Below are 27,155 nucleotides of genomic sequence, written 5' to 3'. Positions count from 1 at the left end.
TTACTGGTATGTAAGTTATAGTTACAAAACTTTTCTGCATATTGTTGAAGTGGTTTGGTCATTTATAGAGAATGGAAGAAGAATGACATGGAGAGCATATAAATCTGTAGGGGAAGGAAGGGGGGGTAGGGGTCATCCTCGAAAAGATTGGAGGGAGGGGCTAAAGGAGGTTTTGTGAGCGAGGGACTTGGACTTCCAGAAAGTGTGCAGGAGCATGTTAGGAGTGAATGGAGACAGTTTTGGGTACCTGACGAGCTGTTGGAGTATGAGCAGGGTAATATTTTGTGAAGGGATTCAGGGAAACTGGTTAGCCGGACTTGAGTCCTGGAAATGGGAAGTACAATGCCTGCACTTTAAAGGAGGGACGTTTGAACTGTCATATCTGAGTGCCTCTGTAAAGAGTGATTATGTATGAGTGATGATGAAAGTTTTTTTTCTTTCTTTTTGGGTCACCCTGCCTCGGTGGGAAATGGCTGACATGTTAAAAAAATAAAAATTATAATTTTTCTCCATGAGGAAGTGGAACAGAGTTCTTCCTCTGTAAGCCAAGCATGTCGTAAGAGGTGACTAAAATGCCGGGAGCAAGGGGCTGGTAACCCCTTCTCCTGTGTGCATCACTAAAAAGAGAAAGCTTAGTCTCTCCCTGCCTCGGTGGGATATGGCCTGGCCGTAAAAAAAAAGATTGTATACACGGTATTTTACAGGTTTTCACATATGAATAATCCTCTGATGGTCTCTGTTGTCTCGTATATATAGTTTGTGAACAGTATATAAAATTTCATGACAGCATTACTGTAATTGTGAAAATTCATAAATATTTTCAAATAAAACTATAATATGTTCATAATTAAAGTACTCTGCACAAACACTATTTAGATTCTTCATTCAAAATTTAATGGGTTAGATTTTCTTATTTATAGAGAAAGAGAAGATACTTTTACTTGATATTTTTCAGTTTTTTTTTTTTCTCTGGTGCTTTACTTACTACTTGGTCCTTCTGTTGACACATAGGCACAACAAAGGCACTCAAGAGTGGGCTCAGGTACTCAGGTATTAACACCACATTTCAGGGATACAGGTGGAGGAAAATGCTATCTGAAGCCATCATGAAACTAGGATCTATTTTCAGTTAAAGTATTGCAGTGGTTAAATGGTGTAACTCATCCCCAAATAATAACTTGTCAGTTCATTTTCTGTTCAAGGTGGTTTCAGTCATATTTTTCCAGTTTGTCAAATTTTCTCATGGTCATAGGAAAGAGAATTCTTGGGCAGATATTGAAAGTTTTGGATTGTGATTTTTGTGTGACCTTGGTCATACTAACTATTGCGATGTGTGAAGGGTTGGCAAGGGTGTGGTGTTTTGCTGATTTCTCTTCCTTTTGCACAGGTTCCATCTGCTGGGTTTCTCCCTAATCGGCTATGATGAGAGGTCAATATTCTGCTCTCTTGCATGAGCTTGCTTATGGCTTTTTATTAACTGTTAGTCTTGCTTCACTTTTTACCCCAAATTTATTTAATTTTTGTATAGCTTCTGTTGATAGAATATTGCAAAAATATTTTTATGCATTTGTCATTGATGTAATTGTGAATGAAAGTTAAATGTTAATTGGGAGTTTTTAGTGCAGCTCTAATTGTGAGGACACATTTTAATTCACAATGCAGTATCAAGTACGAGTATTAATTAGTTTATTCAATACAATTTGTGGTTTTGAAATAACAGTAATACTGCATAAATAATTAAAGAGATTTAATATTTATCAAACCTTTCATTTCTCTCTCTCACTCCTTTTTCTTCTGTTTACTCTGCACCTCTTATCCCTAATTTTTTCTTCTTTACTCGTCACATCTCCTCCACCTCTTTTTCTCGGATCTCTTTGTGACCATGTGTAATATACTGTAAATAGAGCACATCTCTTTAAAACCCTCATGGGTGTATTACTTCTTGTATATAATACATTTATTTAAATTTATAACTACTTGTGGGATTTGAATGGGCAGCCTGAGTCTCCCCATTCCTACAAATTAACCACTCTTATTGGTGATTATAGTCATTAATGCAGTGGTTACTGGCCTAGGAACTCTGAGGCTCAATTTGAATCACCCTGAGTGCAATACTCCCAAAAGTTTCCATACATGGCTTAACATTACAGAAAATACATGCTTTCAATGTTAATTACCGTATTTGGGGTAAAGAGTGTTAGCAATATCTTGATGTACATTTGATAATATACACGATGTCAGCCATTCCATAATTAGCAGTTTGTATATGTATTTAGTATACACGTTACCAAAAATTTGAAACAGTAATTTGTTTTTCTCCTTAAGGAGGTCAGTCAGGAAAATGTGTTATGGTGTCAATTGTTAAACATTGCCACACTAAATAAAAGCATCTGTGGTGTGTAGCCACCTGATCCAATTATTTCAAGCAAATTGGAATTCTCTAATTTCTATTGTAAGATATGTATTAGTTTGAATTTTGGTGAGCAGTCATGATGCAAGCATCTACCCTCCTTCCGCGTTATTTAACTTGTGATGCTAATGAAAACAATCCACTTTCAACTACATTAAACACAACAAGAAAAGTATCTAATCACCTCACTTTATTCCAGGAAATTAAAATTCTCAGCACAAGTCTGTGTGGTTAATGAATCCTGTTAACTTGTATTTGAAATAAACACTATAACATTAATTTCATGTTTAAGATAATTGTCTTCCTCTTAGCCTTTGCTGAACTGCATGTATTATTCTTCATTAACCTATGTGAAACCTAAACTAACATCATAGTTGTTTTTGTAATTTAACCCTTTAACTGTATCTGACATACTAGTATGCACCATTTTTTGTACCCACAAATCTGCCACCTGCCAGTATTTTTTTTCATGTCAGGGCAACTCTGGGTCTTCCATCTATCCATTCATACATTTGAAAAAATTTAAGACCAGCAGGGTCCACACAATGTATAATGGGTAACTATTCAATGGATAACTGTATGTCCGACATACTAATATGCTTCGCAAGAGTGAATTTATTACAATTTCATGATACTAACAGTGGAATTCAGCCATAAAACACTAGGAATAACCCAACACTTTGAATAATTTCCATGTTTTGATGAGTAATACACTGAAATAATTGTAATGTTGTAAGTATTCATTATAGCATTAGAAGACCAAAATAATAAAAAAAAAGTCATACTGTATATATACTGATTATTCCAAGTGAAGCCATGTTTGAAGTGCTAAAATACCTAGGAAGACATCTAATATTATAAAAAAAAATAGTATATATAGTATTAACCCTTTGAGGGTTTTGGCCGTAGTACGGCTTACGACCCAGGGTTTTTGACGTACTAGTACGCCTAAATTCTAGCGCCCTCAAATCTAGTGGGAGAAAGCTGGTAGGCCTACATATGAAAGAATGGGTCTATGTGGTCAGTGTGCACAGTATAAAAAAAATCCTGCAGCACACAGTGCATAATGAGAAAAAAAAACTTCGTTTTTTTTTAGAATAAAACAGCGACTTTGCACTGTATTTTCGTATGGTATTTATTGTTGTATTCTAGTTTTCTTGGTCTCATTTTATAGAATGGAAGACATATTACAGAAATTCAGATGATTTTGACTGGTTTTACAATAAAAAGTACCTTGAAATTGAGCTCAAAGTAGCAGAAATGTTCGATTTTTACCAAAGTTCAAAAGTAAACAAATCATGCCAAGCGTCCAATACATGTCAAATGGTGAGTCTAATATTCTTTCGCAAGTGCGCCAATATTATTTATACCATTTTTTACACTAATGTAGTAGTCTGCATAACAGTAAATCTTCTATTTTTTGTGAGAATAAAAATTCAAAGTGGAAAGCAAAAGAATATAAGAGGGGCCTTGAGATGTGACTAATGAACAGAGGAAATGTCATTTTAGTGCCAGGAATGTCTTTCTTGTTTATTCTGGACCCTATTCGGAAATTGGCATCTTTTGAAATTTGTGTGAAATTGGCAAAATTGCTAAATTCTGACCACTGTACTGAATAGTTGAAATTGATAAATGGGTGGTTTCTTGCACTCATTCGATAGAAAAAGTGGAGTTCTAGCGAAATATTCATGTTTTTTGCGGACTAGTACAGTGGAATTGGCCGAAAATGGGGCTCAAAGTGGGCAAAATCGCCGATGCGTAAACATCGCCGAGACCGCTAACTTCGCGAGAGCATAATTCCGTAAGTTTTCCATCAAATTTCAAACTTTTGGTGTCATTATGATCGGGAAAAGATTCTCTATCTTTTCATAAGAGAATTTTTTTTTTTTTTTTAAATTTGGCTGACCCTGAGAACGAGTCTCGGAGAGGGCCTGTCGACCCTCAAAGGGTTAAACATTTAAAAGCAATTAAGAAACTTAAAAATCTTAGTGTAAAATGTAAACATTGCTAGCGCTTTAACTCCGCTGGTGCCGGTTAGTGATCATTTTGTCACCAACTTCAACACACCATAAAATCATGAGTTTTTATCAGATTCCACTCATTTTTTGCCTTATTCAATTTGGAAAAATAAACTTCATTAAACTGTAAGATTTTTTTTTTTAATATTTCCACACAGGCAGGCATTTTTTTTTGCCAGGGTCTCCTACAGTTAAAGGGTTAATAGCTAGTATTAGTGCTCAGCATTGGAAGCTGCTGATCCTCTTGGCTGCTTGCCCACACACAAGTCTCTTATACTGCAAAAGAAAGGCAGAGTTTCATCTATTCTGAATACTTGTTGCAGTGTGTAGCCACATTCTTCACTTATTTAAGGGGAAATAGAATTCTGCATGCATAGTATCTACTTGGAGAAACATTACTTGGATTTGTGATTGTTCATGTTGATATTAGCAAAACATTAGCTCCTCATATTATCACAAGCTCAATCATTGTACAAGTTGTGTATTTTTTATTTGCACTTACAAAATCATCATTTTCTTTGGGAAAAGGGGAAGGGGAAATAGACAAAAGAAAATGGCAGATTAGATGGATTTTTCCATAAAGTGTAGACCTTGCTCTGGTAGTCTAGATATGTGAGTTGATTTAATTTATTTCTGTGTATGGAGAAATGATTGACAAATATGACACCATAATCACATTTTTTTTCTGAAATAGACCTACAGAATACTAGCTGAATAATGCCACTGAAAAGTTTGTTGGTAAACATATCAGTCATTAATATACTGTAGATTGAGGCAGGGAATATGATATAATCAAACAATGTGTGTGATGCAGCAGATGATTACCCTTGCAGCAAACAAATGTAGTCTAGTCGTATTGGTGTAAAAACAATAATGCTAGTTTCATTGTAAGTTCCTGAACCTCTTTTAAATGCCATGATAAAGTTAGCTTTTTTTACTAAAACTATTTCACACTGCAGGTCATCTTAGACACAAAGTTTCTCCATTAACTTTTAAAATTTTAAGTTATCAATTTTAATTTTTCATTGTTTTTCAGTGTTTCTGTTAAAGCTCTTTTGTTTGTATAAATATTGAGAAAACTACCCCTTTATCAGTGGGATCTTGTAGGCAAAATAAAAAAAGTGCTGTGGTATTTGACACTATGATAGAGAAATATACATGTAGCACCAAGACAGAATGAGCACATGATGTAATAGACATGTATATACGTCTTTGACATTTACCTCTGTTGCCCTTTGCCATTTTCTTTTTTACAGCAGGTTGGTTCATAAGACTACTATGAAGCAAAATTTCTTCCAGTATTGAAAACGTTTTGCATACACACAGCTAATGCTGGCGTAATGCTCACCTGCATGTAACATAACTATTACCTACATAATACAACGTCCTTTAAAGAAGTGACCACAAAAAAAAATTTATCTTTAGCAAAGTTTGCATGCATTTAAGTAGGTTCCATTGTTTAGATACCTGTTTTAAAAAATGTAATCATCCCGTACTTCTTCCATTGATTTTCCTCTTATTTCCAACTTGCTTTATTCATGTGTTTACCATACTTCTACTTCATATATTGACCCCAAGTTGAGCATGGGAGAGGGTTGATGAGCGTTTAAGTGTTTGTGTGTGCGTGTGTGTTTGTTTCCCCTGAAGCAAGGCAACATTCTCTTGTTTTTCACAACTGCTTGCAGTGTCAAGACGTGCTGGTTCTGCTGGACGTAGAGACATTTCTTTCGTTAATTTACTGATTTCATGAAACTTGTTTGATTTATGATGTAGCATTTCCAGGATCTTTTATTACTGTTGTCTGAGGTATATAGTACAGTATATAATAGCAGTGAACTCTTCATGAAAAGGAGACTGAGTTTTAGGGCTAGGGCATCTTGCAGGTTTATGTGAGCATGTTATGTAGGAGTGAATAGAGATGAGTGGTTTTTAATGTACATGTTGTGTGAGCAAGGTAACATTTATAAAGGAATTCAGAGAAACTGGGTAGCTGGACTTAGTCCTGGAGGTTGGAAGGGCAGTGCCTGCACTTGGAAGGGTGAGGATGCTGTTGTTGGAGGGTAATTTGAATCGAGATGCTGGCACACTTATGGTAAGGCAGCTATTGAATAAATGATGGTGAATACATTTCCTTCTTTGGGTCTTCCTGCCAAGGCAGATAGCCATTGAATTAAAAAAAAAAATCCTGAAAAAGTAATTTCCTGCTACTTTGATGGTTAATATCTTCATTTGTGAGGCACCAAGGCTTGTAAATATTTTCAGTAGAGATAACTTTGACACTTTATTCCCAAAATGGTCACTTGATGTAAACCAAATCTCAGCAAATCTGCTGTGTGTTTTCTAATATATTGCAGTGTTTTCCACTGTGGTGTAAATTCATTTTGCCAAGTTCAGGGGTAAGTGGCAGTGATATATTGAGCTATGACTAATGATGAGCACATCAGTTATCCACTCTAAAATGTGGATTTAGCAATACATTCTTGCATAAATTTTTCCTCACCTACTCTTGTCCTCTCACTGCTATGTACGTTATCTTTTACACCATAGCAGTAGTAATATTTTATCATAGTCTGACAAAGTACTGACTATAATAATTCATATTTTTCCAAGTTCATCAACAATGATTTTCTAGAAAATATTTTATAATTGTGATGGAAGATATGGGAAGAAGTACGCAGGTTTATATTTGACTCTACTATATTTACACTTTGTACTTTTCATACATTTCATTTACATTTCATACTTGTCATGGAATCTTCTTGCCATCATGTACTTATTTGCTTTATAGACTTTAATATTTGTGACAGCTTGGTTTGCTTTTGCTTGTTACTAAGTGTTAACAATGTAGTGTTGACACATTTACACTAAGTTTACATTTTACTAATCAAACTATGGTTTTCTGGTAAGAATTTAAGCAAATGTGTCTTAAAATTCAACAATATTTAATTAACAAAACCCACTTTCTGAAAGTATTCTTTATTCTTGAAATCTTTTTTAATCCTCCATTGAAGTTTTAAATGATAGTCTTTTAGGTTGTGCAAATATCTTGTTACTTCTTCACTGAGAAATTTAATTTGTGTTACTTATATCCTGAAATGCTCTTAACAAGCTACATACAGTACTCAAAACCCTTTGATCTTTCCTTTGTATTGCTTTGTATATGGAAAAAAAAATTAGATTGACAACCAGTTGTGTGTAAAAATAGTCATAAGACACAGTGCAGATTTCATATCTACAATTTTTCAAACATAACACTCTTTAATACTAATAACAAATATCCTTGTAGATCTTCCATGATGGAGGGATCAGGAACACTGGAGCAGCAGCTGGAAGCTACAAGACAGAAAGCTGCTGAAGTTCGAGCTCGCCGTGTGGATCTTAAGAAGATTGAGGATTTGGGACAAATTCTTGAGGAACATCTAATTTTGGACAACAGATACACTGAACACAGGTTTGCTACCTGCTTTTCTTTATTATTTTTGCCAAGTGAAGTATGTATTGACAATTTTCAAACAAATCTGTTTTAAATAAGCTTTATATATCTGGGCATAGGGATTTGAAGGTGTTGTGGGGCCTCCAAGGGTAGAATTCAGAGCAGACAAGGGGTTGTTGAGGTATTTAGGCATGTAGAGAGGATGCAGAGGATAGGTTAACAATGAGGGTGTATAAATATCTGGGGTGGGCTGTAGGAGGAGTATGGGTCATTCCAGGAATGCTTGTTGGGAGTGAGTTATAAAAGAGGGTTTGAGTTTCTGGCTTGAACATCAATCAGCTTGTATGAATGAAGTGAATTGAGACAAGTGGGTTTTAATGTATATGCTGTTGGAGTGTGAGCAAGTTACTTATGAAGGGATTTAGGGAAACCAGATAGCCGGCTTTGATTCCTGAAGGTGAGACGGATAAAGCCTACTCTCTGAAGCCGGGGTGGGGATATTGCAGTTTGAATTGTGATGTCGGTGCACTTTTGGAAGAACAATAGAATAAATAATGGTAAAGGTGTTCTATTCTTTGGGCCACCTTGCCTTGGCAGGACATTGCTGTTGAATTAAAAGAGAGAGAGAAAAAAAAAAAAAGCTTGTTTTCAGTGACACCACTCAAGGATTACAGGATGTGTTAATCATGGTTGTAAGTTGTTTGACAAATTTAATATGCATTTTTGCCATAAATATTATTCATGTTTTGCTGAAAATTTCCAGCCAAGACAGGACTCGCAGCAATAGTTTCAAGTTGGAAAAATTCAGATTCAGAAAGGATATAGGAAAGCACTGGTTTGGTAATAGTTGTGGATGAGTGGAACAAACTCCCGAGTACAGTTATTCAGGCTAAAACATTGTGTAGTTTTAAAAATAGGTTAGATAAATACATGAGTGGGTGTGGGTGGGTGTGAGTTGGACCTGGCTAGCTTGTGCTGCTGGGTCTGGTGCAGTTCTCCATCCTTGAGTGGAGATGATCAGACTGGGTGGGTCAGGCTAATCCGGGGGGGACATGGACCTGCTCCGCATGAGTCAGTAGGCCTGTTGCAGTGTTCCTTCTTTCTTATGTTCTTACAAGGGATAAACTGATGCAGAATTTTGGCACCTGCAAAGGTCAAGAAGCTGATGTTGCTCTTGCATCATTTGCATACTAGGACCAGCTTACCAATGCTCTTATCATGGATCATTTATAGTGCTGCTGTTCCTCATAGCATGTTCCACTTGTTATACAGTAGAGTAAAACCTTGTATTAATGGACCCCTTTCAATGGTTTTTGAAACTACGGACAAAAAGTTGACTGGACAAACGTAATCACCAAACAATATGGGAAAAAGTTAATAGACCCAGTATTTTGTCTGTAGTGATAGTGTCTAGGAGTCTTGTAAATAAGTGGATAAGTCCATTGATTTCGATGATTGTCTGGTACGGGCCAGTGTCCATATCGGTGACCCATCTGTCTTCAGTGTTCCTAAAGCCATAAACTGCCTATGTCGGTTTTTGTATCCACTCACACATACAATTTGTTCGGTGTTTTGTGTGACTTATTAACATGTTAATTGCAATTAACAGTGGTTTCTAAAGCAAGTGGTGCTGCCATAAGGAAATATGTGAATCTTGGTGTTTAGCAGAAATTTTAACTTGCCTGGTAAGGAAGGTGGCATGGGTATGTTATGAATGTGATGTTAAACAGTGTTTGATACCCATTGAAACAAGGACAAATGTACAGACTATGCTGTTAAGTTTATTATAGATTCTAATGGAGCATTCCATTTCATCTCTCCACCACATATGGCAAGTAAATCTACTATACCGTCCTCTACTGTATATGTACAGTACAGTGGTACCTCAAGTTTCAAACAGCTCTCAACTTGAACAGTTATTCGAGTGTATTTTTGTAAGTGCTTTTGTAAGTATATTTTTGGGGGTCTGAAACAGACCAATTTACATTAATCCTCATGGGAACAAATTCATTTGGTATCGGCACTCGAACAGCCTCCCGGAACAAATTAAGTTCGTAACTCGAGGTACCACTGTACATTGTACTTGCAGCTTCATTTTTATTGATTACAGTAGTACTGTAAAAGTTAGTATTCTTTGTGTCTGGTAGTCTTCTGAAGCAACAGACCAGGTCCACTGATTCTGAACCTTGTCAGTTTATGATCACGAAAAATTAACTTTATAATTCAGAATCTACGGACAGTCAACAATAATGTACACCCTTTTCCCCTGTTAGTCCATTATTTGGAGGGTTCATTGTAATTTTTTTTTTTTAAGATGGTCCTTCATGCATTATTGTAGGATTTATTAGGGATAAATCCATATGGTTATTAGTACATGTATTATAATTTTATTGCAGTACGGTAGGGTTGGCACAACAGTGGGATCAGCTGGATCAGTTAGGGATGCGCATGCAGCATAACTTGGAGCAGCAGATTCAAGCCCGCAATCAGTCAGGGGTGTCTGAGGACGCCCTAAAGGAATTCAGTATGATGTTCAAGGTTAGTATTATTTTTTTTTTTTTTATAAGAAATGAAATTTAAGTAATTTTTTTTTTTAGTCACAGAACTTACCTGTTGCATGCATATTTCCAGTTTTACTTTTATTATAGATTCCATTCAAGTTCTGTATAAACCAATACATATTAATGTGCCATTCAGACAGAGCTACCTAATAGGCAGTTTTAATGATAAAGTAATTTTCTGTTGATTAGGGAAGAAGAATAGCAAAATTTTTTACTGATACTCAGTTTTATACCGATACCATAAAAATTAGCTAATACCCATCAGTACTGTCAAAATTATCCAATACCCACTGAAACCAACACCTTGGTATACCCCTGGTATTGGTATATTGTATTCAGGTCAGGTGCATAAACATATCAAGTGTTAAATATGCACCTCAAATATATTTTAGATATTATAGTTGAACCACACCTAGCATGGTTAACCCTTTCAGGGTTTCGGCCATACTAGTACGGCTTACACCCCAGGGTTTTTGACGTACTAGTATGCCTAAATACTGCGCACACTGACCACATAGTCCTGTTCTTTCATATGTAGGCCTACCAGCTTTCTCTCACTAGATTTGAGGGTGCTAGAATTTAGGCATACTAGTACGTCAAAAACCCTGGGTCGTAAGACGTACTAGTACGTCCGAAACCCCCAAAGGGTTAACCCTTTGACTGTTTCAGTCGTATATATACGTCTTACGTTTGACGTATATATACTCATAAATTCTAGCAGCTTCAAATCAAGCAGGAGAAAGCTGATAGGCCCACATGTGAGAGAATAGGTCTGTGTGGTCAGTGTGCACCATATAAAAAAAATCCTGCAGCACACAGTGCATAATGAGAAAAAAAAAAAACTACGACCAATTTATTATTTTTTTTTTTAATTAAAATGCCGACTTTGTGGTCTATTTTCGTTAGTATTTTTGGTTGTATTCTTGTTTTCTTGGTCTCATTTGATAGAATGGAAAAAGTATTATAGAAATAGAGGTGATTTTGATTGGTTTTACTATGAAAAGAACCTTGAAATGGAGCTCAAAGTAGGGGTAATTTGATTTTTGATGATGTTCAAAAGTAAACAAAATGTCATTGTACAATAAATATCCAACTAGCCATTCTAATATGCAGTCATGAATGGGTTGACATTATTTATACAGTTATTACAATATTGCCATAGTCTGCATAACAGTAAGTCTTCTATTTTTTGTTTGAATAAAAATTCAAAATAGAAAGCAAGAGTAATATCAGAGGGGCCTGGAGACATGACTGATGAATAAAGAAAATGTTATTTTAGTGCCAGGAATGTCTGCATTGTTCATTCTAGACCCTATTTTGAAATTGTCGTATTTTTTAATTTTCATGAAATTGGCCAAATTGCAAATTTCTGACCATGTTATTGGGTAGTTGAAATCGGTAAATGGGCAGTTTCTTGTACTCAATCCATAGGAAAAATGGAGTTCTAAAGAAATATCTATGAGTTTGGTTGACTGGAACAATGGAATTATCCGAAAATAGAGCTCAAAGTGGGCGAAATCGCCGATTCATAAATATTGCCGAGGTCGTTAACTTCGCGAGAGCGTAATTCCGTCAGTTTTTCGTCAAATTTCGTTCTTTTGGTGTCTTTACCATCAGGAAAAGATTCTTTCATCGTAAGAATTTTTGTTTTTTCTCAATTTTTCGACACCAGAAGACACCTCAGGATTTGGGGTTGCGATAGTCAAGGGGTTAAAGATAGGTTAATATTAGTAATATTGTTGAAAATGGTATTATTAAATTTAAGTGCAGACCAGTTTTTGTTGATTCAATACAGAAATGGAGCCAGTATACTGTATGGCCTATTGGGGAAGGGGAAATGGCCTATTAGTTACTTGGTATATTGGCATATTGTATGCCTTGCAGAGTAGTGAGGCACCTTCCCATCTCAATGCCTTCTACATTATTTGTTACCCTTTGACACTAAGTCACCTTAATCCTTTCAGTGTCTGTGCTGTAGTATTATGGGTTTGAGGTTGCTGTCGGTGCCGTGTACTGTGGGCTTGAGGTCACTGTCGGTGCTGTAGTATTATGTCATGAGCTCACCTCACTCAGATAAGCTGTGAATGATAAATTTGGACCTAGATATAAAAGAATTGGTCTATGCAGTAAGTTTTTTTTTTTATTTTTTATTAACACTGGCCGATTCCCACCAAGGCAGGGTGGCCCGAAAAAGAAAAACTTTCACCATCATTCACTCCATCACTGTCTTGCCAGAAGGGTGCTTTGCACTACAGTTTTTAAACTGCAAGTAAGTGTGCACCATATAAAAAATCCTGCAGCAAGCAGTGCATAATGAGAAAAACTGACAGTTTTTGGTTTAAAACAGCAACTTTGTGGTGTATTTACATGTGGTTTTTATGGTTCTATTCTTGGATTCTTGGTCTCATTTGATAGAATGGAAGATATGTTACAGAAACTGAGATGATTTTGATTGGTTTCAGGACTGAAAATAGATTTAAATTAAGCTCAAAGTAGCAGGAATGTTCGATTTTGCCAATATTTGAGTAAACAAATCACATCACTCGTCCAGTATGCGTCCAGCTGGTGGGTCTAATAGGCGCTAATGAGTGCGGATATTATTTATACAATTATTACAGTATTGCATAACAGTAAATCTATTTTTTGTGTGTGAATTAAAAATAAAAATGGAATTTAAACGTAAAGCCTGGGAAAGTAACTAATGAACAGAAAATGTTATTTTAGTGCCAGGAATGTCTGTATTGTTTATTCTGGACCTATTTTGAAATTTGTGAAATTGGCCAAATTACCAATTTCTGATCACTATTGGATAATTGAAATAGTTGATTGTGCAGTTTCTTGTGCTCACTAGATAAAATGGAAGACATACTAGCGAAATAGCTAATACTTTGGTCTTCTGAAACAAAGCAATTGGCTTAAAATAGAACTCGCTGGGTAAAATCACCGATGCGTAAATATCACTGACACAGCAGAATTCGTGAAAGCGTAATTTCGTCGGTTTTCCGTCAAATTTCATACTTTTGTTTTATTACCTTCAGAAAGATTCTCTACCATTTCATAAGAAAAACAAATTTTTTTTGTTTTAATTCTTGGATACTGTGGATGAGTTTCAAATTGGGGGTCTGGATGATGAAAGGGTTAATGAGTGATGTGTATGCATAGGATCTCTTCTCTAGTAGGAGTACCACTCACCGCAGGGTGCTTGATTTACTTGCCATAAATAGTAGGGATAAACCCCCATTCATATAAATTTGCAGATACTGCCACTGACATTAAACTAATTATGGATATGAATTGTGGAATGTGAAAAATACTGTTAGTGTTATTTGCTTTGTGATTATAATTTATGTAATATGAGTAAATTGATTAGGACAGTGATAAATTGATAATGAAAGTGTAAGTTTGATATTGTTAATATTTAAGCTCTGAATAGCCAAATAATTGAAGTGCTTTGTAATCAAAATAAAACACACAGCATCATTTGTTAGTTTACAAATTTTACCTATAAAATATTTTTATTTTAGCACTTCGACAAGGAGAAATGTGGTCGTCTTAACCATGCCGAGTTCAAGTCTTGTCTTCGAGCTTTGGGTTATGACCTTCCTATGATTGAAGAAGGCCAGAACGATCCTGAATTTGAAGCAATTCTCGATGTTGTTGATCCTAATCGTGATGGTGCAGTCTCTCTTCAGGAATATATGGCATTCATGATTTCCAAGGAAACAGAAAATGTGCACAGCTCTGAGGAAATTCAGAATGCTTTCCGTGCTATTGCTGCCGGAGACCGCCCTTACGTCTTGAGAGAGGAGCTATATCAAGTAAGTTTAAAACCTTTATGTTCATAAATATCTGTTGATAAGATGACCATTTCTTACATATGTCATAGCAACAAAATTTCATACAATTGGTATAGATGCTATTAATTTCATTGTTCCTACAGAACCTTACCAAGGAAATGGCAGACTACTGTGTGGGTCGTATGAAACCATTTGTGGACCCCAAAACGGGCAATGCAGTTCCTGGAGCCCTGGACTACATAGAATTCACTCACACACTGTTTTCTCAGTAGATAACAGACTTGTAATGCTACAAGTTTTCATTGCTTCTATATAAAATATTTTAAGTTACCATTCTATGTGCACAGAGACTATAACAAATAGAAATATTATGCTATTTATATTAGGCAGCTTTCCTATGATCTGGTTTGTATGATTAGGATCTTCTCTTGGAATTTTGTTCATAGTTGTATCAGATCTGTTAAGATGATTTCATTATAAACTTGCAGATTTTATCTTTAGAAATTTTATTACTTAGAGCATTCATAACGGATTAACACATCTGTGAACAAGAAACCCTTGTCTTACAAACGGGCTCGCGGTAGTTATGAGCATTGCATAACAGCTGTGTTGAGTCATTTTGCTTGAAAACTACTACCCATGTCATGCTCAGAAATGTATATGTAGGCAAAGGGTACTATTCATTTTTCATACCAATAAAATGTAATTGGAAGAGCATTTGCAATCAGCATTCAAATATTTTTTGAATATGTACAAACTTAAATTTATATTAGCCATTTTCTTGTACAATGTTTAGTATCCCAGGACTGGATATCATAGATGTGAATGCTTTGAAAATTGAAATACAAGGTTTATCACCCAGTACCTTTTTTTTACTACTACTACTGATGGCCTTTGAGATTCCCCTCTTCATTTACTAAATATTCACATTTATGGTATCTGGGTCCAGTTGCACTCTGTGGCTTGCATGCACTAATTCTCCACAACTTGCTCTTTATCACATAAATATTGAATCCTATTTAGTTCATAAGTAATAGAAAAAAGGCAGCTTCAGTTGAGTACTGATAATGGGTGGTAGCGTGGTGGAGGGTGCTTGAGAATTTGAGAATATCAATCTCCATTGTGCCGAAAGTGATTAGGAATCAGTCATTGCCTTGTTATTCCCATATTAAAGGTTAAATAAAAAAAATTTTATTTATTTATTTCAACCTATTTTATATCATTGCATTGTTATAATGCTAAAATTCTCCTTATGTTAATAGATTGGGAACTGTTGAAATTTACTCTGAAAGTGGCTCTTTTCTATGCATAGGGAGGGAAAGGTAATTACAGTCTCCCTCACCAGGGCATCCACTGTATGCAAATACTATTAAATGCTGCATTGATGTTTCACATGCAGTGACACCTGTATACTCTTATAGCAGTGCTGTTGTGACATCTTCAATGCCATAAAATACAGTATATGATCTGCACTAAATTAATATATCAAATACCAGTTTTGTATAGGTATATTAAAAAAAATGCACAAACTTTGCAAAATTTATATTTCAGAGTATTAAGTTGCAATTTCCCTTTAAAATATATACATAAAACAACAAAATTAATAAAATGTTAAATATGACTGCAATACATACATCATTACTGTTTATTATATGAAGAATAATCATGCAAATGATGTAAAAAGAAAAAGTGTGCTCTGTTAATAGCAGAAACTTGTCTCCCCAATTTCAATGAATAATTACAATACAAAACTAAGGCCACAAAACTTTCAGGATAAGCATTCTTCTAGGCAGACTACCATAGTTAAAAAGTTTGTCTGAATCATCATTTATAGAAAACAATTTGTACTAACCTAATACATACCTGACTAACATGAAAACAGGAAAAGACATCCAAGATACTGTATGCATTGTCACATTACAAACTATATTCCATTTACGAATTTTTACTTGAAAACAAGTGTTAGAATGTTGTCACATCAATTTCCTATACATTATTATTATTCACAAAATACGCTCAACCGGTACGAGTCACAAAGCGCCATAAGACTGATGGAAGCTATTGATCGGGGAAATAGTAACTTCGTATATAGTGACAGTCACTGAATATAAATGTGTTTTCTAATGAGAAATTTTTAAAAAATTTTGCCCTTACTCACTTCATGAAGAGGTTTGCAGACAAAGAATCACACATTCAAATAGGTTATTACAAATAGATAATTAAGGTACAATCACACGACACTTAAATTCACCATAAGAGGCTGTAGTATTAATTTTTTAAATTTAATGTCAAACTATTTTGACTACAGCAGCTGTTTGTAGAATTTGATTAATACAAATTTAAAAAAGAAGGGAGTCCATTTATCTTAGATTACTTAGTCGTTAGTTTCATATACATGCAATAAATCTGACATGGAGTATTAAACCTCACTGAGTGGTCAATATTATAATTATGGGAAAGAGCCAATATCATTAGTCATACAGTGCACTGGGAATGGGAAGCATTAGTTTTTTTTGGGGAGGGTGACTCCTGTTCCTCTAATAAAGAGCCCTTGCCAGCATCAAGGTATTCTTTTGAAGGGTGAGCAGCCAGTAGGCAATCTTAAAAAGGAAAAGAAACATTAACTGAAAGGGTAATATTTCTATCAAAATTTGAAACAATAACTATCAGTTGGTTACTAGACCACATATGTGGATCAGTACAAGGTTACCTACCTACAGTGCAGATGTCAAAAAAAAACAGCAGCCTAAATTATCCCCTGCTATAAGAGCTCAGGCATGTAAAATATCGAAGATTAAGCGAGTCAGTATGAAAGTGCATATATGCTATAAGCAATAGTTTTACCATAAAAAATTATGCTTTTAAGAAAGCATGGAGAAATTTACTATGTGCTGTAATTTCTAAATTTACTTCTATGAATAATGTAGAAAAAAAAGGAGGCCAAGTAGAGGCACTATGACCAACAAAGTCTATTCACAATGTCTTACACATTGCACCATACATCACTGTTGAAAGTGAGCAGACCCAATACACAGCATGTTCCTAAACCATACACCAAATAGTATACAAATGAAACATCATGAATTATGTTAGTCAAGAATGTACTGGGTAAAACTGGGTTGTTAAGTGATATCACATCTTCCTATCCAGTACAGTATGTCATTTTAAGATTGAAGATACTCAGTTACAAGTTCTATAAGTAACACTATTTTGTAGTTTTAGTCAAGTCAGCCTCGTCTAACACAACTTCATATATATTTTCACAAAAGGTTTATTATAAAAATTGCATTATTTGTTCTTATTGTGTAATATGGCAGTAGATACTTTCATTTCTAAATAATAGCTAACATTATTTTTCTGTAAGAGACAATTCAAGGATACGCTTTAAGGTCTCTTCTTCCTGCCTTCGACGTGCTTCCTCCTCTTCCTGATGACGCTGTGACAGTGAGAGTGCCATAGCCATTTCAGAGTCCAATATACTGCCTCCTGGAGTGATTGCTAAGCCTCCTGGAACAGCTATATCCCCTTCTGGCTCAATCTGGAAATTACTTTCAGTGTTACCTGCACCAGGAAGTTGTGGGAGTCTTGTACCCATGCTCAGAGCAAGAGATTCTTCTATGGCTCTGAAAACAAAAAATAGAACTTTATTTTTAATATCTTCCATTTTTATATATACAGATGAAAATGGCATGTAAATAAAAATTAAGTCAAATGAATTGAATAACATTGGGGGAAAAAGATGAAGTTCCTCTGATGCTAAAAAAAAAACAAAGAAAAAAAATTTAGGTCTCAAAATTGTAAAAAACGACTAGTTTAGTGCTTAATTTTGACCATAATAATAATATAAAAAATGACAACGTAATTGTAGGTGGTTGCAATGATGTTAGGTTTAATAAAATACTCATATAGGAGGGCCCTGCTTTATTGTACTCTGCTTCATGGCAATTCGCCAATACAGACATTTTAAATTATACCAAAAAATTAATTTATATGGTTCCTCATCTGCTATTACGACATCTGCGTGCCACCCATCTACTTTTAGTTTGTTTATGTCCTCTATGAGCTCCATGTCTTTCCTGATTATGTCTGGAAACTTTCCATAGTTTCAAGTGTTTTAAAGTTATTGCATATTTTATATACAGCCTCTCCTCACTTAGCAACGTACTCATTTACTGACGACTCAGACTTATGACAGGCTCTCTGACCAGTAAGCAAACCTAAGTAATGCAGGAAGCCTCTCATTACGCAAAGCATTTCATGGAGATATACTACTACAATACTAGTATGGGTATGGAGATAATGACTTAAAAATGGCACAGAAATTTTTATAGACAATTCAGTATATACCATTTCTATATCCATATTAAAGTGGAGATGGCCGGTGTTAAGCCACTGATTAGTTCCAAAGTGCCAATATTATATGTGTGGAACATTATGTTGAAACGACTCAGAAAATTGTTAAGTTGGGGACCTATTATAATATAAAAGGGTTTACTGTATTCAAATGGAAAAAGAGAAACAAAGGAAAATAGCAAAGGACCATGCCAGCACTTTATCCTAATGTGTGTGATGAAACTGCAACCTTACCGCTGCAGCTGAGCATCCTCAGCCGTGTGCAGAGACAGATGTGCTGGTGTGTTTGCATGGGATACTTGTATCGAATTAAGTCTGAAAAGACAAAAAAAATTAGCAATAATCTCCAAGGGAAGAGACCATCATTATCACCACCTCTTTCAATTTCATGGAGTGACAAAAGTCATAATAAAAATATAAATAATGAGTGTGTCAATACTGAAAGTAATACTTAATTTTTCAGAAGAGTTCCACAGCATTATACACAAGCCATTTTAGTGGAAAATATTCAAGTGAATTACCAGAAAAATCTGAATTATTAATTTCATTTCAAGATATCAACTTAGATAAGAGGTTCACTGAAACTCCTCATACATTTAAATGCACATCACACCTTTTTCACTACCCTTGTTTTAGCCTTCCCTTCACTAATCATTCAATCCACAAACATTCAGTCTTAAGTCACACATTACAGAACTTTAATTTTCCTATATTATTCCTTACTGTATCTATCCTACTTGAGCTAGATGCTTTTCAGAGAATTCATCCCTACTACAGTGTCTGACAGGATTGTAGATCTACAATCCTGTCAGACACTGCAACTTCTTGGGATCTTAATACTTGGGAATTCTTCGCTTGCCTAACCCTTGGGCACGACCTACTTCCACACTGAACAAATGTGACACCACCTACGACTGCTGCACCTCTCCTGCCTACGGTTTATAAGCTCCTTCTCCGCACTTATGCCGTATTCTATTCAAGATTGATGGACTGACCACATCGACTCAAGGCTGAGGGACTGATTACCTCATTCTCCTCCTGTTCTTCAAGTTTCTCCTTTGTATGGACTGATAAAGCCACTATGTGGCGAAACGTTTCCTCAATAAAGATACCCAAGAGTTGCACATGTGTCTAATTTATCAACGTGTCGGTTCTCTGAACCATTGATCTACAAACATGTATAAAGTTGCAGTATAACCTCTGGACTTCTGTTGCTTACACTTCTTGATATAAATCCCAATAATCTATTTGCCTTATTATGTACGCTTAGGCATTGCTGTCTTGGTTTAAGGTTGCTGCTTACCATAACCCCCAAGTCCTTTTTGCAATCTGTATGGCTAAGTTTTACATTATTTAACTTTATAAGTGCTAGGGTTATGGACACTCCCGAGCTTCAGAACCTTGCATTTATCTATACTGAACTGCATCTGCCACTTTTCTGTCCACGAATCGAGTTTGTCTAAATCCTCCTGAAGTTCCGAGACACCAACGTCTGAATCAATTTTCCTACCTATCTTCACGTCATCAGCAAATTTCCTTATGTCACTAGTAATTCCCTCGTCAAGGTCATTTATATATATTATAAACAACAATGGGCCTAAAACTGATCCCTGTAGAATGCCACCTGTTACAGATCCCCACTCAGATTTAACCCCATTCATGCACACACTCTCCTTCCTATTAGTGAGCCATGACTCGATCCATGACAGCACTTTTCCCGCAGTGCCATGAGTGGCCACTTTCCTCAACAGTCTCTGATGTGGTACTCTATCAAAAGCCTTACTAAAATCTAAATAAACAATATCGAATTCTTTATCCTGATCAACGGCCTCAAAGGCTTTGCTGAAGAAGGTTAATAAATTAGTTAGGCAGGAACGGCCCCTGGTGAATCCATGTTAAGTATCATTAATCAAATTATGCCTATCGAGATGGCTTCTTATATTATCAGCTATAACTGACTCTAGTAATTTGCCTACAATTGAGGTTAGGCTTAGTGGGCGGTAATTTGACGGTAATGACTTGTCCCCTGCTTTAAAAATAGGAATTACATAGCCATCTTCCACACATCAGGCACTACACCTGTTTGAAGAGATAAATTAAAAATATTAGTTAAAGGTTCACAGAGTTCCATTTTGCATTCCTTAAGAACCCTTGAAAAAAGCTCATCAGGACCAGGCGATTTATTTTGCTTCAAACGGTCTATCTGTTTGATAACCATTTCGCTAGTGACTGTGATATTGCATAATTTACCTTCTTCAGGCCCACTAAAAAACCTAATTATTGGGATATTATTAGTGTCTTCCCGAGTAAAAACTGAGAGAAAATAATTATTAAAAATAGAGCACATTTCATTCTCTCTGTCAGTAAGAACTCCATAGTTATTTTTAGGGGGACCTATCTTATCTCTAACTTTTGTTCTATACACCTGGAAAAAACTTTTAGGGTTAGATTTCGAATCCCTAGCAACTTTAATTTCATAGTCCCGTTTAGTTTTTCTTATCCCCTTTTAACATCCCTCTTAATGTCAATATACTGATTCATAACAAGACCCTCACCTCTTTTGATATGCCTATAAATGCCTTATTTCTGCCCTAAAAGATATTGGAGCCTATTATTCATCCATTCTGGGTCATTTCTATTCGATCTGATTTCTTTATACAGGATAAATGTTCTTCGAGCAGCATGTATAGTGTTCAGAAAACTCTCATATTGATAGCTTTCTTCGTTAACCCAGTCCACAGATGACAAGGGTTCTCTAAGCCCATTGTAATCTGCTAAGCGAAAATCTGGGACCGTTACTGAATTATCCCTACTATCATACTTCCATTCAATGCTAAAGGTAATTGATTTATGATCACTTTTGCTGAGTTCCTCTGTAATTTCTAAATTATTAACAAGGGTTTCCTTGTTTGCCAGAACCAAATCAAGCAGGTTATTTCCCCTTGTAGGTTCTGTCACAAACTGCTTCAAAAAACAATCCTGAACTACTGCTAAGAAATTGTTAGATTCTAAATTCCCAGTCAAGAAATTCCAATCAATCTGACTAAAGTTGAAGTCCCCTAGAATTACTATGTTATCATGCCTTGTGACCCTCCTTTCTTTTTACCCTTCCTGCTCCTTTCTGTTCTTCCACTATGCCTATTACTGTCCTCGTTACTATTAAGATTTATAATTTCAAAGCCTAAATCCAGGTTTCGACACTCTTTATTTTCCATTTCTAAACCCATACCTCTAACTAGTCCTAGTTTAAAGTCCTAACAACACCCTCAACTGAGCTAGCAAGTAAACCCACACCTGCCCTGGTTAAGTGAACCCCATCCCTGGAATACATGTCATTTCGGCCATAGTTGTCCCAGTTGTCGATGAATGGTCCTGCATTATCCTTACAGTGTTTGTCCAGCCAACAATTAATACCAATTGCTCTGGACAACCATTCATTTCCAACACCCCTTCTTGGCAAAATGCCACATATAACAGAGTGCCCCCCCCCCTTCTTCCTAATTATGTCTATTGCTGTCCTGTACCTTCTAACTAAATCCTCACTTCTATGCTTGCCTACATCATTGCCTCCAGCACTGAGGCAGATAATAGGATTGACCCCATTATCGTTCATGATGTTGTCAAGCAGGCTAACAATATCCTCCATTCCAGCCCCAGGAAAGCAAACCCTCTGTCTCCTACTCCTATCCTTCAAGCAGAAGGCCCTATCCATGTACCTAAACTGGCTATCCCCAACAACAGCGTTTTTACCTTCCTTGGTGTCGTTCATCGTAACATTCCCAGTAGTTGACTCACATTCGTCAGGTAGCACGGAGAATGCATTAGATGTTTCCACAACAGTTTCCACAGCAGTCTCTTTCTTCATGGTTTCTACCTTTCCATTCATCTTCTTGATCACCAACTTTGTTCCATGCTGTCCAGTCACTGTCCAGGTTCCTTTCTTGACCTGAGGACTCGCAACAGAAGGACTACTACGAATCCTCTTGTTTTCCTCAGTCAATCACCGTATCTCTATCTTCGCTATCCTCAATTCCTCCTTAAGCTGCTGGTAAAGTTGCTTGATGGAGGGCATCTTGGTTCAGTCCACAGAGAGCACACAAGACACGTCTTCAGAGTTATTAAGTACAGGTCACTGCTGAGTTAAGCACAGCTCACCATTTGTGGGATGGATTGTGAAGGACCAGCGTAGTATGGGTAAACAGGCCTGCTGCAGTGTATTATTATTAGTATGTATGTTCTTTCTTCTTCTTTCAACACACCAGCCGTATCCCACTGAGGCAGGGTGGCCCAAAAGGAAAAACGAAAGTTTCTCCTTTTACATTTAGTAATATATACAGGAGAAGGGGTTACTAACCCCTTGCTCCCGGCATTTTAGTCGCCTCTTACAACACACATGGCTTACGGAGGAAGAATTCTGTTCCACTTCCCCATGGAGATAAGAGGAAATAAATAAGAACAAGAACTAGAAGGAAAATACAGTGGACCCTCAACCAGCAATTGCATCGATTAACGATAAATCTGACTAGCGATTCATTTAAACGCAAAAATTTTGCCTCGACTAGCGCTTAAAAACCCGACCAGTGCTTTTCGTTCCGTACCATAAGCGTCCACTTTGGCCTGAGCACGCCTCACTTGTCCCTTTGGTGCCAGTGTTTACAAGCCAGCCAGCCACCGCGGTTGCTTCCAAACATACAACTGGAACATTTCATATTATCACAGTCTTTTTAGTGATTGCACCTGCAAAATAAGTCACCATGGGCCCCAAGAAAGCTTCTAGTGCCAACCCTACAGCATAAAGGGTGAGAATTACTATGGAGATGAAGAAAGAGATCATTGATAAATATGAAAGTGGAGTGCGTATCTCTGAGCTGGTCAGGTTGTATAATAAACCCCAATCAACCATCGCTACTATTGTGGGCAAGAAAACGGCAATCAAGGAAGCTGTTCTTGCCAAAGGTGCAACTATGTTTTCGAAACTGAGATCGCAAGTACTCGAAGATATTGAGAGACTGTTATTGGTGTGGATAAACGAGAAACAGATAGCAGGAGACAGCATCTCTCAAGCGATCATATGTGAAAAGGCTAGGAAGTTGCATGACGATTTAATTAAAAAAATGCCAGCAACTAGTGATGCGAGTGAATTTAAGGCCAGCAAAGGTTGGTTTGAGAGATTTAAGAAGCGTAGTGGCATTCATAGTGTGATAAGGCATGGTGAGGCTGCCAGTTCGGACCACAAATCGGTTGAAAAATACATGTGCAGGACTTCAAGGAGTACATAGACAGTGAAGGACTGAAACCTGAACAAGTGTTTAATTGTGATGAAACAGGCCTGTTTTGGAAGAAAATGCCAAGCAGGACGTACATTACTCAGGAGGAAAAGGCACTCCCATTAGGGAAATGTGTGCAAAGTGGCTTGAAGTGCGAAGCTTTTTTGATGAAAATCGCCTTCAGACAGCTACTGCAAGCCGTGTTGGCAACCTGTACAATGACACTGTTGTGAACCACTTTAGGAAAGTCATAAAGGAACGAGAGGTACAGGCCTCTATGGACAGATATGTTGTGCGACAGAAGTCCAGTGACTCTCAAGCTGGTCCTAGTGGCATTAAAAGAACAAGGGAAGTAACCCCAGAAAAAGACTTGCTGCCTCAAGTGCTAATGGAAGGGGATTCCCCTTCTAAACAGTAAGAAGATAATGCTCTCCCCTCCTCCCATCCCATCAATCATCACCAGATCTTCAATAAAGGTAAGTGTCATGTAACTGTGCATGTAATCTTCAGTTTGTGTGTATTAAAATTAATATTTCATGTGGTAAAATTTTTTTTTTCAATACTTTTGGGTGTCTTGCACGGATTAATTTGATTTCCATTATTTCTTATGGGGAAAATTAACTTGACTAACGATTATTTTGACTAACGATGAGCTCTCAGGAACGGATTAATATCGCTGGTTGAGGGTCCACTGTACAGTGGACCCTCGACCAACGATGGCATCGATTAACGATAAATCCGACCAGCGATACATTTTAACGCAAAAATTTTACCTCAACTAGCGCTAAAAAACTCGACCAACACTATTCGTTCCGTCTGAGATGCGTCCACTTCTGGCCAGTGTTTACAAGCCAGCCAGCCACCGCGGTCGCTTCCAGGCATACAATCGGAACATTTCATATTATCACAGCCTTTTTAGTGATTGCACCTGCAAAATAAGTCACCATGGGCTCCAAGAAAGCTTCTAGTGCCAACCCTACAGCAAAAAGGGTGAGAATTACTATGGATATGAAGAAAGAGATCATTGCTAAGTATGAGAGTGGAGTGCATGTCTCCAAGCTGGCCAGGTTGTACACAAAACCCCAATCAACCATCGCTACTATTGTGGCCAAGAAAACGGCAATCAAGGAAGCTGTTCTTGCCAAAGGTGCAACTATGTTTTCGAAACTGAGATCGCAAGTGATAGAAGATGTTGAGAGACTGTTATTGGTGTGGATACACGAAAAACAGATAGTAGGAGATAGCATCTCTCAAGTGATCATATGTGAAAAGGCTAGGAAGTTGCATGAGGATTTAACCCTTTGACTGTTTTGGTCGTATATATACGTCTTACGAGCCAGTGTTTCAGATGCATATATACTAAATAATTCTAGCGGCTTCAAATCAAGCGGAAGAAAGCTGGTAGGCCCACATGTGAGAGAATGGGTCTGTGTGGTCAGTGTGCACCACATAAAAAAAATCCTGCAGCACACAGTGCGTAATGAGAAAAAAAAACTGATCGTTTTTTTGGATTAAAACGACGACTTTGAGGTGTATTTTCATATAGTATTTATTGATGTATTTGCGTTTTCATGGTCTTAGGTGATAAAATGGAAAACATATTACAGAAATAGAGATGATTTTCATTACTTTGACGATGAAAACTGACGATGAAACTGAGCTCAAAGTAGCGGAAATGTTCGATTTTTACCAATGTTCAGGAGTAAACAAATCACACCACACGTCCAATACACATCAACTGGGGAGTCTAATATTCTTTCCCTAGTGCACTGATATTATTTATACCATTTTTACAATAATGCAGTAGTCTGCATAACAGTAAATTTTTTATTTTTTTGTATGAATAAAAAATCAAAATAGAAAGCAATAATAATATAAGAGGGGCCTAGAGATGTGACTAATGAACAGAGGATATGTTATTTTAGTGCCAAGAATGTCTACCTTGTTTATTCTGGACCCTATTTTGAAATTGGCATCTTTTTTAGTTTGCATGAAATTGGCCAAATTGCCATTTTCTGACCACAATATTGAGTAGTCCAAATTGGTAAATGGGAGGTTTCTTGTACTCAGCTGATAGATAAAATGGAGTTCTAAAGAAATAGCTATGAGTTTGGTCAACTGGAACAACAGAATTGGCTGAAAATAGGGCTCAAAGTCGGGGAAATCGCCGATACGCATATGTCGCCGAGACCGCTAACTTCGCGGGAGCGTAATTCCCAGAGTTTTCGACCAAATTTCAAACTTTTGGTGTCATTACCATCGGGAAAAGATTCTCTATCATTTCACAAGAAAAAATAATTTGTTTTTTTTTTCAAAAATTTAGCGACATAGAATGACAGTTTCAGAAAGGGGCCTGAAACAGTCAAAGGGTTAATTAGAAAAATGCCAGCAACTAGTGGTGATGTGAGTGAATTTAAGGCCAGCAAAGGTTGGTTTGAAAGATTTAAGAATCGTAGTGGCATACATAGTGTGATAAGGCATGGTGAGACTGCCAGTTTGGACCAAAAAGCAGCTGAATTTTTTTTATTTTTTTCAACAAGTCGGCCGTCTCCCACCAAGGCAGGGTGACCCAAAAAAGAAAGAAAATCCCCAAAAAGAAAATACTTTCATCATCATTCAACACTTTCACCACACTCGCACATTATCACTGTTTTTGCAAAGGTGCTCAGAATACAACACTTTAGAAGCATACACATATAAAGAGACACAACATATCCCTCCAAACTGCCAATATCCCAAACCCCTCCTTTAAAGTGCAGGCATTGTACTTCCCATTTCCAGGACTCAAGTCCGACTATATGAAAATAACCGGTTTCCCTGAATCCCTTCACTAAATATTACCCTGCTCACACTCCAACAGATCGTCAGGTCCCAAGTACCATTCATCTCCATTCACTCCTATCTAACATGCTCACACACGCTTGCTGGAAGTTCAAGCCCCTTGCCCACAAAACCTATTTTACCCCCTCTCTCCAACCCTTTCGAGGACGACCCCTACCCCGCCTTCCTTCCCCTATAGATTTATATGCTTTCCATGTCATTCTACTTTGATCCATTCTCTCTAAATGACCAAACCACCTCAACAACCCCTCTTCTGCCCTCTGACTAATACTTTTATTAACTCCACACCTTTTCCTAATTTCCACACTCCGAATTTTCTGCATAATATTTACACCACACATTGCCCTTAAACAGGACATCTCCAATGCCTCCAACCGTCTCCTCGCTGCTGCATTTACCACCCAAGCTTCACACCCATATAAGAGTGTTGGTACTACTATACTTTCATACATTCCCTTCTTTGCCTCCATAGATA

At 36.8% G+C, this 27,155-nt stretch overlaps 2 protein-coding genes across 8 annotated transcripts in view; one reads left to right on the top strand and one right to left on the bottom strand.

Moving 5' to 3' along the window:
- alpha-Spec (alpha spectrin) overlaps nt 1–15,092 on the top strand; it is a 60,699-nt gene extending 45,607 nt beyond the window's left edge. For 4 of the 6 annotated variants that reach the window (XM_053795359.2, XM_053795357.2, XM_053795358.2 and 1 more), the window contains 5 exons: nt 1,388–1,429; nt 7,715–7,879; nt 10,258–10,399; nt 13,947–14,240; nt 14,363–15,092. In XM_053795359.2, coding sequence (XP_053651334.1) covers nt 1,388–1,429; nt 7,715–7,879; nt 10,258–10,399; nt 13,947–14,240; nt 14,363–14,491 — 772 coding nt within the window. In that variant the 3' untranslated portion in view covers nt 14,492–15,092. The remainder of the gene's footprint in view (nt 1–1,387; nt 1,430–7,714; nt 7,880–10,257; nt 10,400–13,946; nt 14,241–14,362) is intronic. The other 2 variants (XM_053795361.2, XM_053795360.2) reach the window with 1 other exon arrangement.
- Nucleotides 15,093–15,744: 652 nt separating this feature from the next.
- LOC128701586 (ankyrin repeat domain-containing protein 13D) overlaps nt 15,745–27,155 on the bottom strand; it is a 49,270-nt gene continuing 37,859 nt past the window's right edge. For both annotated transcript variants that reach the window (XM_053795364.2, XM_070101619.1), the window contains 2 exons: nt 18,807–18,887; nt 15,745–17,842 (listed from right to left, as the gene is read on the bottom strand). In XM_053795364.2, the coding sequence (XP_053651339.2) occupies nt 17,569–17,842; nt 18,807–18,887 (355 nt within the window). In that variant the 3' untranslated portion in view covers nt 15,745–17,568. The remainder of the gene's footprint in view (nt 17,843–18,806; nt 18,888–27,155) is intronic.

The sequence above is a fragment of the Cherax quadricarinatus genome, chromosome 78 (assembly GCF_038502225.1).
Source record: "Cherax quadricarinatus isolate ZL_2023a chromosome 78, ASM3850222v1, whole genome shotgun sequence".
NCBI classification, from domain to species: Eukaryota; Metazoa; Arthropoda; class Malacostraca; order Decapoda; family Parastacidae; genus Cherax; species Cherax quadricarinatus.
This window is presented reverse-complemented; position numbering and strand designations above follow the sequence as displayed.